The 18,843-nt window shown below is 52.2% G+C and overlaps 1 protein-coding gene across 2 annotated transcripts in view; it reads right to left on the bottom strand.

Moving 5' to 3' along the window:
• LOC139563440 (N-lysine methyltransferase SMYD2-A-like) overlaps positions 1-18,843 on the bottom strand; it is a 55,791-nt gene that overhangs the window by 12,178 nt on the left and 24,770 nt on the right. Inside the window, exons 5-8 of one of the 2 annotated variants that reach the window (XM_071382112.1) lie at positions 14,206-14,330; positions 4,599-4,666; positions 3,950-4,052; positions 2,950-3,060 (exon numbers count right to left, since the gene is read on the bottom strand). In XM_071382112.1, the coding sequence (XP_071238213.1) occupies positions 2,950-3,060; positions 3,950-4,052; positions 4,599-4,666; positions 14,206-14,330 (407 nt within the window). The remainder of the gene's footprint in view (positions 1-2,949; positions 3,061-3,949; positions 4,053-4,598; positions 4,667-14,205; positions 14,331-18,843) is intronic. The other variant, XM_071382113.1, reaches the window with a different exon arrangement.

The following is an 18,843-nucleotide window of genomic DNA, read 5'->3' as shown; positions in this document are numbered from 1 at the left end:
GTAGTAGTGGTAGTAGTAATAGTAGTAGTTGTGGTAGTACTAGTTGTAGTAGTAATAGAAGCAGAAGAAGTAGTAGTAGTAACAGTAATACATTAGTAGTAGTGGTAATAGTAATAGTAGTAGTAATTAGTAGTAGTGTTGGTAGTACTAGTTGTAGTAGTAATAGTACTGGTAGTCGTGGTATCATTGGTAGTAATAGTAGTAGTATTGGTAGTAATAGTATTGATAGTGGTAGAAGTATTGATAATACTGGTAGTACTAGTTGTGGTAGTAATAGTAGTAGTAGTAGTGGTAGTACTAGTTGTGGTAGTAATAGTAGTAGTAGTAGTGGTAGTACTAGTTGTAGTAGTAGTAGTAATAGTAATAGTATTGATAGTGGTAGAAGTAGTAGTACTGGTAGTACTAGTTGTGGTAGTAATAGTAGTAGTAGTAGTGGTAGTACTAGTTGTAGTAGTAGTAGTAGTAGTAATAGTATTGATAGTGGTAGAAGTAGTAGTACTGGTAGTACTAGTTGTGGTAGTAATAGTAGTAGTAGTAGTGGTAGTACTAGTTATATAATAGTTATAATAGTTTTGATAGTAGTAATAGTAATAGTATTGGCAGTAGTAGCAGTAGTAGTAGTAATATAATCAGTAGTAGTAGTAGAAGTAGTAGTAGTAATAGAAGTAGTAGTAGTAGTAGTAATAGAAGTAGTAGTAGTAGTAATAGTATTGGTAGTACTAGTTGTAGTAGTAATAGTAATAGTATAAATAGCATTGGTAGTAATAGTAGTAGTATTGGTAGTAATAGTGGTAGTGGTAGTTAAATAAGTAGCAGTAGTAGTATTGGTGGTAGTAGTAATATAATTGGTAGTAATAGTAGTGGTATTAGTTGTATTGATATTGGTATGAGTCGTATTGGTAGTAGTAGTGCTAGTAGTAGTAGTAGTAGTAGTAGTAGTAGTAGTAGTAGTAGTAGTAGTAGTAGTATTGTTAGTAGTAGTAGTAATATAAGTAGTAGTAGCAGTAGTAGTAGTGGTAATATAATCAGTAGTAGTAGAAGTAGTACTAGTAATAGAAGTAGTAGTAGTAGTAGTAGTAGTAGTAGTAGTACTAGTTGTAGTAGTAGTAATAGTACTGGTCGCCGTGGTATCATTGGTAGTAATAGTATTGATAGTAGTAGTAGTATTGATAATAGTAGTAGTATTGGTAGTACTAGTTGTAGTAGTAGCAGTAATATTTTTGATAATAGTATTACTAGCAATATTATTGGTAGTAGTAGTAGTAGTATTGGTAGTAGTAATAGTATTGGTAGTGATAGTAGTAATAGTATTGGTAGTAATAGTAGTAGTATTGGTAGTAGTAGAAGTAGTACAATAAGTAGCAGTATTGGTAGTAGTAGTAGTGGTATTAGTTGTATTGGTAGTAGTAGTAGTAGTAGTATTATTGGTAGTAGTAGAAGTAATTGTAGTAGAAGTAATAGAAGTAGTAGCATTAGTAGTAGTAATAGAAGTCGTATAAGTAGTAGTAGTACTATTAGTAGTAGTAATAGAAGTAATAGTAGTAGTAATAGAATTGGTAGTAATAGTAGTGGTATTGGTATTAGTAGTATTGTTATTAGCAGTAATAGTATCGGTAGTATTGGTAGTAATAGTGGGATTAGTAGTATTGGTAGTATTAGTATTGGTAGTAGTAGTAGTAGTGATAGTAGTAATAGTTGTAGTAGTATTAGTAGTAATAGTAGTAGTAGTAGTAGTATTGGTAGCAGTAGTAATAGTATTGGTAGTAGTGGTAATATGATTGGTAGTAGCAGTAATAGTATTGGCAGTAATAGTATTGGTAGCAATAGTAGCGTAGTAATATTGGTAGTAGTATTATTGGTAGTATTAGTAGTATTTGTTGTATTAGTAGTATTTGTAGAATTGGTAGTAGCAGAATTAGTATTGGTAGCAGTATTGGTGGTAGTAGTAGTAGTATTGGTATTAGTAGTAGTAGTAGCAGTGGTAGTAGTAGTAGTATTGGTAGTAGTAATAGTATTGGTAGTACTAGTAGTAATAGTATTGGTTGTAGTATTGGTAGAAACAGTGTTGTCATAGGCAATGTGCTAGTTACAGTGACCTAGAATGGCCTGGTTTGTACGTCTGTGGTTATTAAGTTATTGTACTCTACCTCAGACCGGGGCTGTACTCTACCTCAGACCGGGGCTGTACTCTACCTCAGACCGGGGCTGTACTCTACCTCAGACCGGGGCTGTACTCTACCTCAGACCGGGGCTGTACTCTACCTCAGACCGGGGCTGTACTCTACCTCAGACCGGGGCTGTACTCTACCTCAGACCGGGGCTGTACTCTACCTCAGACCGGGGCTGTACTCTACCTCAGACCGGGGCTGTACTCTACCTCAGACCGGGGCTGTACTCTACCTCAGACCGGGGCTGTACTCTACCTCAGACCGGGGCTGTACTCTACCTCAGACCGGGGCTGTACTCTACCTCAGACCGGGGCTGTACTCTACCTCAGACCGGGGCTGTACTCTACCTCAGACCGGGGCTGTACTCTACCTCAGACCGGGGCTGTACTCTACCTCAGACCGGGGCTGTACTCTACCTCAGACCGGGGCTGTACTCTACCTCAGACCGGGGCTGTACTCTACCTCAGACCGGGGCTGTACTCTACCTCAGACCGGGGCTGTACTCTACCTCAGACCGGGGCTGTACTCTACCTCAGACCGGGGCTGTACTCTACCTCAGACCGGGGCTGTACTCTACCTCAGACCGGGGCTGTACTCTACCTCAGACCGGGGCTGTACTCTACCTCAGACCGGGGCTGTACTCTACCTCAGACCGGGCTGTACTCTACCTCAGACCGGGGCTGTACTCTACCTCAGACCGGGGCTGTACTCTACCTCAGACCGGGGCTGTACTCTACCTCAGACCGGGCTGTACTCTACCTCAGACCGGGCTGTACTCTACCTTAGACCGTGTGGCACACTCATTACACACGCAGGTAAAGAAGTAAGAATCCCTCAGTCTCTCGTTCCTGTCGTCCGTCGGGTAGAGCAGGTCAATGTAACTGTTGAAGATCTACACAGAGAGAGAGAGAGGATTGGTTAACACGACCTCCTCAGAAAGAGAGGATTGGTTAACACGACCTCCACAGAGAGAGGAAGGGTTAACAGGACCTCCAAAGAGAGAGGAAGGATTAACAGGACCTCCACAGAGAGAGGAAGGGTTAACACGACCTCCACAGAGAGGAAGGGTTAACACGACCTCCACAGAGAGAGAGGAAGGGTTAACACGACCTCCACAGAGAGGAAGGGTTAACAGGACCTCCACAGACAGAGGAAGGGTTAACAGGACCTCCACAGAGAGAGAGGAAGGGTTAACACGACCTCCACAGAGAGAGAGGAAGGGTTAACACGACCTCCACAGAGAGAGAGGAAGGGTTAACACGACCTCCACAGAGAGAGAGGAAGGGTTAACACGACCTCCACAGAGAGAGGAAGGGTTAACACGACCTCCACAGAGAGAGGAAGGGTTAACACGACCTCCACAGAGAGAGAGGAAGGGTTATCACGACCTCCACAGAGAGAGAGGAAGGGTTAACACGACCTCCACAGAGAGAGGAAGGGTTAACACGACCTCCACAGAGAGAGAGGAAGGGTTAACACGACCTCCACAGAGAGAGAGGAAGGGTTAACACGACCTCCACAGAGAGAGAGGAAGGGTTAACACGACCTCCACAGAGAGAGAGGAAGGGTTAACAGGACCTCCACACAGAGAGGAAGGGTTAACACGACCTCCACAGAGAGAGAGGAAGGGTTAACACGACCTCCAGAGTGTCAGCGTGTGTGTGTGTCAGCGTGTGTGTCAGCGTGTGTGTGTCAGCGTGTGTGTGTGTCAGCGTGTATGTGTGTGTGTGTGTGTCAGCGTGTATGTGTGTGTGTGTGTGTGTATTCAGGCCAGGTCTCACCTCGTCTCCAGGCTGGATGTCCTGCACGGCTCGTACCTCAGCCTCTGTCCCCTTATAGGTGACGATGACGTTAGGACTACAGCTATGGTTCATCAATGCTACACTAGAGGGAGGAGAGAGGGAGGGAGAGAGGGAGGGGAGAGGAGAGAGGGAGGGAGAGAGGGAGGAGCGAGAGAGGGGGGGAGAGAAATGAAGATAATGATAACGTCTCCATTCTCAATGATTGTGATTCTATACTCCTCTTTCCGATCAGTTATTAATATCTCAATGTTCAAAATGTCAAATCCAACAGAACAGTTCCTGTACTGCCATTGCATTGGTGTGAACAGTTCCTGTACTGCCATTGCATTGGTGTGAACAGTTCCTGTACTGCCATTGCATTGGTGTGAATGGGTCCTATACTGCCATTGGTGTGAACAGTTCCTGTACTGCCATTGGTGTGAACAGTTCCTGTACTGCCATTGCATTGGTGTGAACAGTTCCTGTACTGCCATTGGTGTGAACAGTTCCTGTACTGCCATTGGTGTGAACAGTTCCTGTACTGCCATTGCATTGGTGTGAACAGTTCCTATACTGCCATTGGTGTGAACAGTTCCTGTACTGCCATTGGTGTGAACAGTTCCTGACAGTGACGACGTTGTGGACTTACTCAGGGAACACAGCAGAGCCCAGGTGAGACAGCTCCTCATCCTCTATGGTGAAGCCATTACAGTTTACCTACAGGGGGAGGTAGAGAGACAGGTAGGAGAAGGTTGAGGGGGGGTTGAAGGGGTACAGGGGGGAGGTAGAGAGAGGTGGGAGAAGGTGAGGGGGGGGGGTTGAAGGGGTACAGGGGGGAGGTAGAGAGACAGGTGGGAGAAGGTGAGGGGGGGTTGAAGGGGTACAGGGGGAGGTAGAGAGACAGGTGGGAGAAGGTGAGGGGGGGGGTTGAAGGGGTACAGGGGGAGGTAGAGAGACAGGTGGGAGAAGGTGAGGGGGGTTTGAAGGGGTACAGGGGGAGGTAGAGAGACAGGTGGGAGAAGGTGGGGGGGGGTTGAAGGGGTACAGGGGGGAGGTAGAGAGACAGGTAGGAGAAGGTGAGGGGGGGTTGAAGGGGTACAGGGGGAGGTAGAGACAGGTGGGAGAAGGTGAGGGGGGGTTGAAGGGGTACAGGGGGGAGGTAGAGAGACAGGTGGGAGAAGGTGAGGGGGGGTTGAAGGGGTACAGGGGGAGGTAGAGAGACAGGTGGGAGAAGGTGAGGGGGGGTTGAAGGGGTACAGGGGGGAGGTAGAGAGACAGGTGGGAGAAGGTGTGGGGGGGTTGAAGGGGTACAGGGGGAGGTAGAGAGACAGGTGGGAGAAGGTGAGGGGGGGTTGAAGGGGTACAGGGGGGAGGTAGAGAGACAGGTGGGAGAAGGTGAGGGGGGGTTGAAGGGGTACAGGGGGAGGTAGAGAGACAGGTGGGAGAAGGTGAGGGGGGGTTGAAGGGGTACAGGGGGGAGGTAGAGAGACAGGTAGGAGAAGGTGGGGGGGGGGGGGTTGAAGGGGTACAGGGGGAGGTAGAGAGACAGGTGGGAGAAGGTGAGGGGGGGTTGAAGGGGTACAGGGGGAGGTAGAGAGACAGGTGGGAGAAGGTGAGGGGGGGTTGAAGGGGTACAGGGGGGTGGTAGAGACAGGTGGGAGAAGGTGAGGGGGGGGGGGGTTGAAGGGGTACAGGGGGAGGTAGAGAGACAGGTGGGAGAAGGTGAGGGGGGGTTGAAGGGGTACAGGGGGGAGGTAGAGAGACAGGTAGGAGAAGGTGAGGGGGGGTTGAAGGGGTACAGGGGGGTGGTAGAGACAGGTGGGAGAAGGTGAGGGGGGGGGGGTTGAAGGGGTACAGGGGGAGGTAGAGAGACAGGTGGGAGAAGGTGAGGGGGGGGTTGAATGGGTACAGGGGGGAGGTAGAGAGACAGGTAGGAGAAGGTGAGGGGGGGTTGAAGGGGTACAGGGGGAGGTAGAGACAGGTGGGAGAAGGTGAGGGGGGGTTGAAGGGGTACAGGGGGGAGGTAGAGAGACAGGTGGGAGAAGGTGAGGGGGGGTTGAAGGGGTACAGGGGGAGGTAGAGAGACAGGTGGGAGAAGGTGAGGGGGGGTTGAAGGGGTACAGGGGGGAGGTAGAGAGACAGGTGGGAGAAGGTGAGGGGGGGTTGAAGGGGTACAGGGGGAGGTAGAGAGACAGGTGGGAGAAGGTGAGGGGGGGGGTTGAAGGGGTACAGGGGGAGGTAGAGAGACAGGTGGGAGAAGGTGAGGGGGGGTTGAAGGGGTACAGGGGGGAGGTAGAGAGACAGGTGGGAGAAGGTGCGGGGGGGTTGAAGGGGTACAGGGGGAGGTAGAGAGACAGGTGGGAGAAGGTGAGGGGGGGTTGAAGGGGTACAGGGGGGAGGTAGAGAGACAGGTAGGAGAAGGTGAGGGGGGGTGGGGGGTTGAAGGGGTACAGGGGGAGGTAGAGACAGGTGGGAGAAGGTGAGGGGGGGGGGTTGAAGGGGTACAGGGGGAGGTAGAGAGACAGGTGGGAGAAGGTGAGGGGGGGTTGAAGGGGTACAGGGGGGAGGTAGAGAGACAGGTAGGAGAAGGTGAGGGGGATTGAAGGGGAACAGGGGGAGGTAGAGAGACAGGTAGGAGAAGGTGAGGGGGGGTCGAAGGGGTACAGGGGGGAGGTAGAGAGACAGGTAGGAGAAGGTGAGGGGGGGTTGAAGGGGTACAGGGGGGAGGTAGAGAGACAGGTAGGAGAAGGTGAGGGGGGGTCGAAGGGGTACAGGGGGGAGGTAGAGAGACAGGTAGGAGAAGGTGAGGGGGGGGGTCGAAGGGGTACAGGGGGGAGGTAGAGACAGGTGGGAGAAGGTGGGGGGGGGGTCGAAGGGGTACAGGGGGGAGGTAGAGAGACAGGTGGGAGAAGGTGAGGGGGGGTCGAAGGGGTACAGGGGGAGGTAGAGAGACAGGTAGGAGAAGGTGAGGGAAGGGTCGAAGGGGTACAGGGGGGAGGTAGAGAGACAGGTAGGAGAAGGTGAGGGGGGGTCGAAGGGGTACAGGGGGGAGGTAGAGAGACAGGTGGGGGAAGGTGAGGGGGGGTTGAAGGGGTACAGGGGGAGGTAGAGAGACAGGTGGGAGAAGGTGAGGGGGGGGGTTGAAGGGGTACAGGGGGAGGTAGAGAGACAGGTGGGAGAAGGTGAGGGGGGGTTGAAGGGGTACAGGGGGGAGGTAGAGAGACAGGTGGGAGAAGGTGCGGGGGGGTTGAAGGGGTACAGGGGGAGGTAGAGAGACAGGTGGGAGAAGGTGAGGGGGGGTTGAAGGGGTACAGGGGGGAGGTAGAGAGACAGGTAGGAGAAGGTGAGGGGGGGTGGGGGGTTGAAGGGGTACAGGGGGAGGTAGAGACAGGTGGGAGAAGGTGAGGGGGGGGGGTTGAAGGGGTACAGGGGGAGGTAGAGAGACAGGTGGGAGAAGGTGAGGGGGGGTTGAAGGGGTACAGGGGGGAGGTAGAGAGACAGGTAGGAGAAGGTGAGGGGGATTGAAGGGGAACAGGGGGAGGTAGAGAGACAGGTAGGAGAAGGTGAGGGGGGGTCGAAGGGGTACAGGGGGGAGGTAGAGAGACAGGTAGGAGAAGGTGAGGGGGGGTTGAAGGGGTACAGGGGGGAGGTAGAGAGACAGGTAGGAGAAGGTGAGGGGGGGTCGAAGGGGTACAGGGGGGAGGTAGAGAGACAGGTAGGAGAAGGTGAGGGGGGGGGTCGAAGGGGTACAGGGGGGAGGTAGAGACAGGTGGGAGAAGGTGGGGGGGGGGTCGAAGGGGTACAGGGGGGAGGTAGAGAGACAGGTGGGAGAAGGTGAGGGGGGGTCGAAGGGGTACAGGGGGAGGTAGAGAGACAGGTAGGAGAAGGTGAGGGAAGGGTCGAAGGGGTACAGGGGGGAGGTAGAGAGACAGGTAGGAGAAGGTGAGGGGGGGTCGAAGGGGTACAGGGGGGAGGTAGAGAGACAGGTGGGGGAAGGTGAGGGGGATTGAAGGGGTACAGGGGGAGGTAGAGAGACAGGTAGGAGAAGGTGAGGGGGGGTTGAAGGGGTACAGGGGGGAGGTAGAGAGACAGGTAGGAGAAGGTGAGGGAAGGGTCGAAGGGGTACAGGGGGGAGGTAGAGAGACAGGTAGGAGAAGGTGAGGGGGGGTCGAAGGGGTACAGGGGGGAGGTAGAGAGACAGGTAGGAGAAGGTGAGGGGGGGGTCGAAGGGGTACAGGGGGGAGGTAGAGACAGGTGGGAGAGAGAGAGCAGACGTGTATTGCCAAATATCTCTACTCCTCGTGGTAGCAGACAATAAACGTTAGTAGGCTGTCCTGACTAATGTAATGAAACTAAAGGTTAAAGGTCAGGTCCCTCAGGGCTGTCCTGACTAATGTAATGAAACTAAAAGGTTAAAGGTCAGGTCCCTCAGGGCTGTCCTGACTAATGTAATGAAACTAAAAGGTTAAAGGTCAGGTCCCTCAGGGCTGTCCTGACTAATGTAATGAAACTAAAGGTTAAAGGTCAGGTCCCTCAGGGCTGTCCTGACTAATGTAATGAAACTAAAAGGTTAAAGGTCAGGTCCCTCAGGGCTGTCCTGACTAATGTAATGAAACTAAAGGTTAAAGGTCAGGTCCCTCAGGGCTGTCCTGACTAATGTAATGAAACTAAAAGGTTAAAGGTCAGGTCCCTCAGGGCTGTCCTGACTAATGTAATGAAACTAAAAGGTTAAAGGTCAGGTCCCTCAGGGCTGTCCTGACTAATGTAATGAAACTAAAAGGTTAAAGGTCAGGTCCCTCAGGGCTGTCCTGACTAATGTAATGAAACTAAAGGTTAAAGGTCAGGTCCCTCAGGGCTGTCCTGACTAATGTAATGAAACTAAAAGGTTAAAGGTCAGGTCCCTCAGGGCTGTCCTGACTAATGTAATGAAACTAAAAGGTTAAAGGTCAGGTCCCTCAGGGCTGTCCTGACTAATGTAATGAAACTAAAGGTTAAAGGTCAGGTCCCTCAGGGCTGTCCTGACTAATGTAATGAAACTAAAAGGTTAAAGGTCAGGTCCCTCAGGGCTGTCCTGACTAATGTAATGAAACTAAAGGTTAAAGGTCAGGTCCCTCAGGGCTGTCCTGACTAATGTAATGAAACTAAAAGGTTAAAGGTCAGGTCCCTCAGGGCTGTCCTGACTAATGTAATGAAACTAAAAGGTTAAAGGTCAGGTCCCTCAGGGCTGTCCTGACTAATGTAATGAAACTAAAAGGTTAAAGGTCAGGTCCCTCAGGGCTGTCCTGACTAATGTAATGAAACTAAAGGTTAAAGGTCAGGTCCCTCAGGGCTGTCCTGACTAATGTAATGAAACTAAAAGGTTAAAGGTCAGGTCCCTCAGGGCTGTCCTGACTAATGTAATGAAACTAAAGGTTAAAGGTCAGGTCCCTCAGGGCTGTCCTGACTAATGTAATGAAACTAAAAGGTTAAAGGTCAGGTCCCTCAGGGCTGTCCTGACTAATGTAATGAAACTAAAGGTTAAAGGTCAGGTCCCTCAGGGCTGTCCTGACTAATGTAATGAAACTAAAAGGTTAAAGGTCAGGTCCCTCAGGGCTGTCCTGACTAATGTAATGAAACTAAAAGGTTAAAGGTCAGGTCCCTCAGGGCTGTCCTGACTAATATAATGAAACTAAAAGGTTAAAGGTCAGGTCCCTCAGGGCTGTCCTGACTAATGTATTGAAACTAAAGGTTAAAGGTCAGGTCCCTCAGGGCTGTCCTGACTAATGTAATGAAACTAAAGGTTAAAGGTCAGGTCCCTCAGGGCTGTCCTGACTAATGTAATGAAACTAAAGGTTAAAGGTCAGGTCCCTCAGGGCTGTCCTGACTAATGTAATGAAACTAAAGGTTAAAGGTCAGGTCCCTCAGGGCTGTCCTGACTAATGTAATGAAACTAAAAGGTTAAAGGTCAGGTCCCTCAGGGCTGTCCTGACTAATGTAATGAAACTAAAGGTTAAAGGTCAGGTCCCTCAGGGCTGTCCTGACTAATGTAATGAAACTAAAAGGTTAAAGGTCAGGTCCCTCAGGGCTGTCCTGACTAATGTAATGAAACTAAAAGGTTAAAGGTCAGGTCCCTCAGGGCTGTCCTGACTAATATAATGAAACTAAAAGGTTAAAGGTCAGGTCCCTCAGGGCTGTCCTGACTAATGTATTGAAACTAAAGGTTAAAGGTCAGGTCCCTCAGGGCTGTCCTGACTAATGTAATGAAACTAAAGGTTAAAGGTCAGGTCCCTCAGGGCTGTCCTGACTAATGTAATGAAACTAAAGGTTAAAGGTCAGGTCCCTCAGGGCTGTCCTAACTAATGTAATGAAACTAAAAGGTTAAAGGTCAGGTCCCTCAGGGCTGTCCTGACTAATGTAATGAAACTAAAGGTTAAAGGTCAGGTCCCTCAGGGCTGTCCTGACTAATGTAATGAAACTAAAGGTTAAAGGTCAGGTCCCTCAGGGCTGTCCTGACTAATGTAATGAAACTAAAGGTTAAAGGTCAGGTCCCTCAGGGCTGTCCTGACTAATGTAATGAAACTAAAGGTTAAAGGTCAGGTCCCTCAGGGCTGTCCTGACTAATGTAATGAAACTAAAGGTTAAAGGTCAGGTCCCTCAGGGCTGTCCTGACTAATGTAATGAAACTAAAAGGTTAAAGGTCAGGTCCCTCAGGGCTGTCCTGACTAATGTAATGAAACTAAAGGTTAAAGGTCAGGTCCCTCAGGGCTGTCCTGACTAATGTAATGAAACTAAAAGGTTAAAGGTCAGGTCCCTCAGGGCTGTCCTGACTAATGTAATGAAACTAAAGGTTAAAGGTCAGGTCCCTCAGGGCTGTCCTGACTAATGTAATGAAACTAAAGGTTAAAGGTCAGGTCCCTCAGGGCTGTCCTGACTAATGTAATGAAACTAAAAGGTTAAAGGTCAGGTCCCTCAGGGCTGTCCTGACTAATGTAATGAAACTAAAGGTTAAAGGTCAGGTCCCTCAGGGCTGTCCTGACTAATGTAATGAAACTAAAAGGTTAAAGGTCAGGTCCCTCAGGGCTGTCCTGACTAATGTAATGAAACTAAAGGTTAAAGGTCAGGTCCCTCAGGGCTGTCCTGACTAATGTAATGAAACTAAAGGTTAAAGGTCAGGTCCCTCAGGGCTGTCCTGACTAATGTAATGAAACTAAAGGTTAAAGGTCAGGTCCCTCAGGGCTGTCCTGACTAATGTAATGAAACTAAAGGTTAAAGGTCAGGTCCCTCAGGGCTGTCCTGACTAATGTAATGAAACTAAAGGTTAAAGGTCAGGTCCCTCAGGGCTGTCCTGACTAATGTAATTAAACTAAAAGGTTAAAGGTCAGGTCCCTCAGCGCTGTCCTGACTAATGTAATGAAACTAAAAGGTTAAAGGTCAGGTCCCTCAGCGCTGTCCTGACTAATGTAATGAAACTAAAGGTTAAAGGTCAGGTCCCTCAGGGCTGTCCTGACTAATGTAATGAAACTAAAAGGTTAAAGGTCAGGTCCCTCAGGGCTGTCCTGAGTGGGTGAGAAGTCTGGTGTCATGGAGGCATTCAGGGGATTATGTCTGTGTGTTAACAAGACAGGTGGAGAGAGAGAGAGAGGGGGGGAGGGGAGAGAGAGATATACAGTGGAGAGAGAGTGGAGAGAGAGAGTGGAGAGAGAGAGTGGAGAGAAGAGTGGAGAGAAGAGTGGAGAGAAGAGTGGAGAGAAGAGTGGAGAGTAGAGAGTGGAGAGTAGAGAGAAGAGTAGAGAGAAGAGTAGAGAGAAGAGTGGAGAGAAGAGTGGAGAGAAGAGTGGAGAGAAGAGTGGAGAGAAGAGTGGAGAGAAGAGTGGAGAGAAGAGTGGAGAGAAGAGTGGAGAGAAGAGTGGAGAGTGGAGAGTGGAGAGTGGAGAGTGGAGAGAGAGAGAGAGAGAGAGAGAGAGAGAGAGAGAGAGAGAGAGATTGGCTGTCAGCTGTTGACAGCCAATCCAGAGCAACCAGGATGCCAAAGCGCTGACATTGCACAGTGAGGCCACCTGCGAGTTAGTCTGTCTAACAACAAACTCAAAGTCTTCCTGACTTCAGAGTCTGTAAGGCTCCTTGATGTTGTAGGCGTTGATAATGAAGGGGGCTGTGATTTTTTTTACTGATTGGTTCTCCTCTATGTCTCTCACTCAAACAACCAACATAGACAACCACACACACAATCTAAACAAAGTGAGGTCTCAACCCGCAGGAAAGAAACATGTAGAGAGAACTAATCAGAGATCGGCTCATTTCAGTTTGAATACTGCATTTACATCGGCCTCCTGTCCAGATCAGTGCGTCACAGCTCTCCAACCCGTGGACCGCCTGAGTCGCGTCAGCCAGGCTACCCGTGGACCGCGTGAGTCGCGTCAGCCAGGCTACCCGTGGACCGCCTGAGTCGCGTCAGCCAGACACCCGTGGACCGCGTGAGTCACGTCAGCCAGGCTACCCGTGTCCCGCGTGAGTCGCGTCAGCCAGGCTACCCGTGGACCGCGTGAGTCGCGTCAGCCAGGCTACCCGTGGACCGCGTGAGTCGCGTCAGCCAGGCTACCCGTGGACCGCGTGAGTCGCGTCAGCCAGGCTACCCGTGGACCGCGTGAGTCGCGTCAGCCAGGCTACCCGTGGACCGCGTGAGTCGCGTCAGCCAGGCTACCCGTGGACCGCGTGAGTCGCGTCAGCCAGGCTACCCGTGGACCGCGTGAGTCGCGTCAGCCAGGCTACCCGTGGACCGCGTGAGTCGCGTCAGCCAGGCTACCCGTGGACCGCGTGAGTCGTGTCAGCCAGGCTACCCGTGGACCGCGTGAGTCGCGTCAGCCAGGCTACCCGTGGACCGCGTGAGTCGCGTCAGCCAGGCTACCCGTGGACCGCGTGAGTCGCGTCAGCCAGACACCCGTGGACCGCGTGAGTCGCGTCAGCCAGGCTACCCGTGGACCGCGTGAGTCGCGTCAGCCAGGCTACCCGTGGACCGCGTGAGTCGCGTCAGCCAGGCTACCCGTGGACCGCGTGAGTCGCGTCAGCCAGGCTACCCGTGGACCGCGTGAGTCGCGTCAGCCAGGCTACCCGTGGACCGCGTGAGTCGCGTCAGCCAGGCTACCCGTGGACCGCGTGAGTCGCGTCAGCCAGGCTACCCGTGGACCGCGTGAGTCGCGTCAGCCAGGCTACCCGTGGACCGCGTGAGTCGCGTCAGCCAGGCTACCCGTGTCCCGCGTGAGTCGCGTCAGCCAGGCTACCCGTGGACCGCGTGAGTCGCGTCAGCCAGGCTACCCGTGGACCGCGTGAGTCGCGTCAGCCAGGCTACCCGTGGACCGCGTGAGTCGCGTCAGCCAGGCTACCCGTGGACCGCGTGAGTCGCGTCAGCCAGGCTACCCGTGGACCGCGTGAGTCGCGTCAGCCAGGCTACCCGTGGACCGCGTGAGTCGCGTCAGCCAGGCTACCCGTGGACCGCCTGAGTCGCGTCAGCCAGGCTACCCGTGGACCGCGTGAGTCGCGTCAGCCAGGCTACCCGTGGACCGCGTGAGTCGCGTCAGCCAGGCTACCCGTGGACCGCCTGAGTCGCGTCAGCCAGGCTACCCGTGGACCGCCTGAGTCGCGTCAGCCAGGCTACCCGTGGACCGCGTGAGCCGCGTCAGCCAGGCTACCCGTGGACCGCGTGAGTCGCGTCAGCCAGGCTACCCGTGGACCGCCTGAGTCGCGTCAGCCAGGCTACCCGTGGACCGCCTGAGTCGCGTCAGCCAGGCTACCCGTGGACCGCGTGAGTCGCGTCAGCCAGGCTACCCGTGGACCGCGTGAGTCGCGTCAGCCAGGCTACCCGTGGACCGCGTGAGTCGCGTCAGCCAGACACCCGTGGACCGCGTGAGTCGCGTCAGCCAGGCTACCCGTGTCCCGCGTGAGTCGCGTCAGCCAGGCTACCCGTGGACCGCCTGAGTCGCGTCAGCCAGGCTACCCGTGGACCGCGTGAGTCGCGTCAGCCAGGCTACCCGTGGACCGCGTGAGTCGCGTCAGCCAGGCTACCCGTGGACCGCCTGAGTCGCGTCAGCCAGGCTACCCGTGGACCGCCTGAGTCGCGTCAGCCAGGCTACCCGTGGACCGCCTGAGTCGCGTCAGCCAGGCTACCCGTGGACCGCGTGAGTCGCGTCAGCCAGGCTACCTGTGACTGTGACCACAGCATTAGTGATGATGCAGAGCTGCTGTAACATAGATGTATAAAAACTAGATCCTATCCTCCTTACCTGTCCAAAGAGCACAGTGAGGGTTTGGTCATCAGGGAAGTCTATGTGTTTAGAGTAGAAATGATGCAGTGCTGCTATATCTGTCTGGTTCATCTCATTCTTCTCACTGTCCAACTTATCCAGGTCTGAGAGAGAAAGGGGAGAGGTGAGAGAGGAGGTGGTGGTGGAGGGGAAGGAGAGAGAAAGGGGAGAGAGGAGGTGGTGGTGGAGGGGAAGGAGAGAGAAAGGGGAGAGAGGAGGTGGTGGTGGAGGGGAAGGAGAGAGAAAGGGGAGAGAGGAGGTGGTGGTGGAGGGGAAGGAGAGAGAAAGGGGAGAGAGGAGGTGGTGGTGGAGGGGAAGGAGAGAGAAAGGGGAGAGAGGAGGTGGTGGTGGAGGGGAAGGAGAGAGAAAGGGGAGAGAGGAGGTGGTGGTGGAGGGGAAGGAGAGAGAAAGGGGAGAGAGGAGGTGGTGGTGGAGGGGAAGGAGAGAGAAAGGGGAAGGAGAGAGAAAGGGGAAGGAGAGAGAAAGGGGAGAGAGGAGGTGGTGGTGGAGGGGAAGGAGAGAGAGGAGGTGGTGGTGGAGGGGAAGGAGAGAGAAAGGGGAGAGAGGAGGTGGTGGTGGAGGGGAAGGAGAGAGAAAGGGGAGAAAGTGGTGGTGGAGGGGGAGGACAGAGAAAGGGGAGAGAGGAGGAGGAGAGAGGAGGAGGAGAGAGAAAGGAGGTGGTGGAGGGGAAGGCGAGAGAAAGGGGAGAGGGGAGAGAGGAGGTGGAGGGGAAGGCGAGAGAAAGGGGAGAGGGGAGAGAGAAGGTGGAGGGGAAGGCGAGAGAAAGGGGAGAGGGGAGGTGGAGGGGAAGGAGAGAGAAAGGGGAGAGAAAGGGGGAGGTGGAGGGGAAGGAGAGAGAAAGGGGAGAGAAAGGAGGTGGTGGAGGGGAAGGAGAGAGAAAGGGGAGAGAGGAGGTGGAGGGGAAGGAGAGAGAAAGGGGAGAGAGGAGGTGGAGGGGAAGGAGAGAGAAAGGGGAGAGAGGAGGTGGTGGAGGGGAAGGAGAGAGAAAGAAGAGAGAAAGGGGAGAGAGGAGGTGAAGAAGGGGAAGGAGAGAGAAAGGGGAGAGAGGAGAGAGGAGGTGGAGGGGAAGGAGAGAGAAAGGGGAGAGAGGAGGTGAAGGGGAAGGAGAGAGAAAGGGGAGAGAGGAGGAGGAGAGAGAAAGGGGAGAGAGGAGGAGGAGAGAGAAAGGGGAGAGAGGAGGAGGAGAGAGAAAGGGGAGAGAGGAGGAGGAGAGAGAAAGGGGAGAGAGGAGGAGGAGAGAGAAAGGGGAGAGAGGAGGTGGTGAAGGGGAAGGAGAGAGAAAGGGGAGAGAGGAGGTGAAGGGGGTGGAGAGAGAAAGGGGAGAGAGGAGAGAGGAGGTGGAGGGGAAGGAGAGAGAAAGGGGAGAGAGGAGGTGGTGGAGGGGAAGGAGAGAGAAAGGGGAGAGAGGAGGTGGTGGAGGGGAAGGAGAGAGAAAGGGGAGAGAGAGGAGGTGGAGGGGAAGGAGAGAGAAAGGGGAGAGAGAGGAGGTGGAGGGGAAGGAGAGAGAAAGGGGAGAGAGGAGGTGGTAGAGGAGGGGAAGGAGAGAAAAAGGGGAGAGAGGAGGCGGGGGAGGAGGGGACGGAGAGAGAAAGGGGAGAGAGGAGGTGGTGGAGGGGAAGGAGAGAGAAAGGGGAGAGAGAGGAGGTGGAGGGGAAGGAGAGAGAAAGGGGAGAGAGAGGAGGTGGAGGGGAAGGAGAGAGAAAGGGGAGAGAGGAGGTGGTAGAGGAGGGGAAGGAGAGAAAAAGGGGAGAGAGGAGGTGGGGGAGGAGGGGAAGGAGAGAGAAAGGGGAGAGAGGAGGTGGTGGTGGAGAGGCAGAGAAACATTAATCTTCCCATTTCAGGTCATACACTGAACAACAATATAAACTCTACTTGTAAAGTGTTGGTCCCATGTTTCATGAGCTGAAATAAAAGATCCCAAAATTTTTCCATACGTACAAAAAGCTTATTTCGCTCAAATGTTTGTGCACAAATTAGTTTACATCCCTGTTTGTGAGCATTTCTAATTTGTCAAGATAATCCATCCACCTGACAGGTGTCGCATATCAAGAAGCTGATTAAACAGCATGGTCATTACACAGGTGCACCTTGTGCTGGGGACAATAAAAGGCCACTTTAAAGTGTGCAGTTTTGTCACACAACACAATGCCACAGATGTCTCAAGTTGAGGGAGCCTGCAATTGGCATGCTGACTGCAGGAATGTCCACCATAACTGTTCACAGAGAATTTAATGTTAATTTCTCTACCATAAGCCGCCTCCAACGTTGTTTTAGAGAATTTGGCAGTACGTCCAATCAGCCTCACAACCGCAGACCACCTGTAACCACGCCAGCCCAGGACCTCCACATCTGGCTTCTTCACCTGCGGGATCATCTGAGACCAACCACCAGGACGAAACTGTAGGTTTGCGCAACTTAAGAATTTATACACAAACTGTCAGAAACCGTCTCAGGGAAGCTCATCTGCGTGTTCGTTGTCCTCCCCGGGGTCTTGACCTGACTGTAGTTCAGCGTTGTAACCAACAGTGGGTAAATGCTCACCTCTGACGGCCACTGGCACACTGAAGTGTGTAAATGCTCACCTCTGACGGCCACTGGCACACTGAAGTGTGTAAATGCTCACCTCTGACGGTCACTGACACACTGAAGTGTGCTCTTCATGGATGAATCCTGGTTTGAACTGTACCGGACAGATGGCTGACAGCGTGTATGGAGTTGTTTATGCGAGAGGTTTGCTGACGTCAACGTTGTGAACAGAGTGCCCCATAGTGGTGGTGGGGTTATGGTATAGGCAGGCATAAGCTACGGACAATGAACACAATTTCATTTTATCAATGGCAATTTTAATGCATAGAGATACCGTGACGAGATCCTGAGGCCCATTGTCGTGCCATTCATCTGCCGCCATCACCTCATGCTTCAGCATGATAATGCACGGCCCCATGTCGCAAGGATCTGTACACAATGCTGAAAATGTCCCACTTCTTCCCTGGCCTACATACACACCAGACATGTCACCCAATGAGCATGTTTGGGATGCTCTGGATCGACGTGTACGACAGCGTGTTCCAGTTCCCACCAATATCCAGAAACTTCACACGGCCATTAAATAGGAGTGGGACAACATTCCACAGGCCACAATCAACAGCCTGATCAACTCTATGTGAAGGAAATGTGTCACGCTGAATGAGGCAAATGATGGTCACACCAGATACTGACTGGTTTTCTGATCCACGCCCCTACCTTTTTGTTAAGGTATCTGTGACCAACAAGATGCATATCTGTATTCCCAGTCATGTGATATCCATAGATGATTAGGGCCTAATGAATTTATTTTTTAAAAAAATGGACAGATTTCCTTATATGAACTGTAACTCAGTAAAATCTTTGAAATTGTTTGGTTTATATCTTTTGTTCAGTGTACTATAGTCGTCTGGGAACACAACATATGAGTCAGATGTTTTCTTGTTGGCACAATGAGGACAGACCTAGACTAGCCTGGATCCAGATCTGGCGGGGCCCTTGTCAACTACATTGCTGTCGGCATAAAGTCCCTCTGGATCAGAGCCTGCACTATTGGTTAGAGCCTGTAAGTAAGCATTTCACTAGGCAGACAGGCTAGGACAGACAGACAGGCTAGGACAGACAGACAGACAGCCAGGCTAGGACAGACAGACAGCCAGGCTAGGACAGACAGACAGCCAGGCTAGGACAGACAGACAGGCTAGGACAGACAGACAGCCAGGCTAGGACAGACAGACAGCCAGGCTAGGACAGACAGACAGCCAGAATAGGACAGACAGACAGACAGACAGACAGACAGCCAGGCTAGGACAGACAGACAGACAGCCAGCCAGGCTAGGACAGACAGCCAGGCTAGGACAGACAGACAGACAGACAGCCAGGCTAGGACAGACAGACAGACAGCCAGGCTAGGACAGACAGACAGGCTAGGACAGACAGACAGACAGCCAGGCTAGGACAGACAGACAAGACAGCCAGGCTAGGACAGACAGACAGAGCTGTGAGAACCTAGAAGTCTGCTGAGCCAGCCTAAAGCACTACCAGTTCTGTGGTTCAGTTCTTTTAGCCACGTGCTGCCATCAGTCAGGGGGGATACGTTCTTGGAATGGGGGGGCTGGAGGCTGTGCACCTGCTAGGCCATGTGACTGGTGTGAGGGGTCATGATATATGCCAGCAGCCTGTTGTCTGAGCAGAAACCCTACAGGCCTCCAACTCTATGTACAGCTAGACTAGAGGAACGGAGAGGCCTCCTCCATGTTGGTTCAGTCCCACACAGACTCTGTCCTCCGCTCTCTCAGTATGTACAGGCCAGGATACAAGTGTGTGTGTCTGTGTGTGTGTGTGTCCTCTCCTTCCTCATTTGGCAGTACTATAGATCATCTATTAATAGTTCTACTGCAGGTCACACCACGTGACTAGCTCTAGTTCTACTGCAGGTCACACCACGTGACTAGCTCTAGTTCTACTGCAGGTCACACCACGTGACTAGCTCTAGTTCTACTGCAGGTCACACCACGTGACTAGCTCTAGTTCTACTGCAGGTCTAGCTCTAGTTCTACCGCAGGTCACACC

Source organism: Salvelinus alpinus, chromosome 34 (assembly GCF_045679555.1).
Source record: "Salvelinus alpinus chromosome 34, SLU_Salpinus.1, whole genome shotgun sequence".
In the NCBI taxonomy this organism is placed as follows: Eukaryota; Metazoa; Chordata; class Actinopteri; order Salmoniformes; family Salmonidae; genus Salvelinus; species Salvelinus alpinus.
This window is presented reverse-complemented; position numbering and strand designations above follow the sequence as displayed.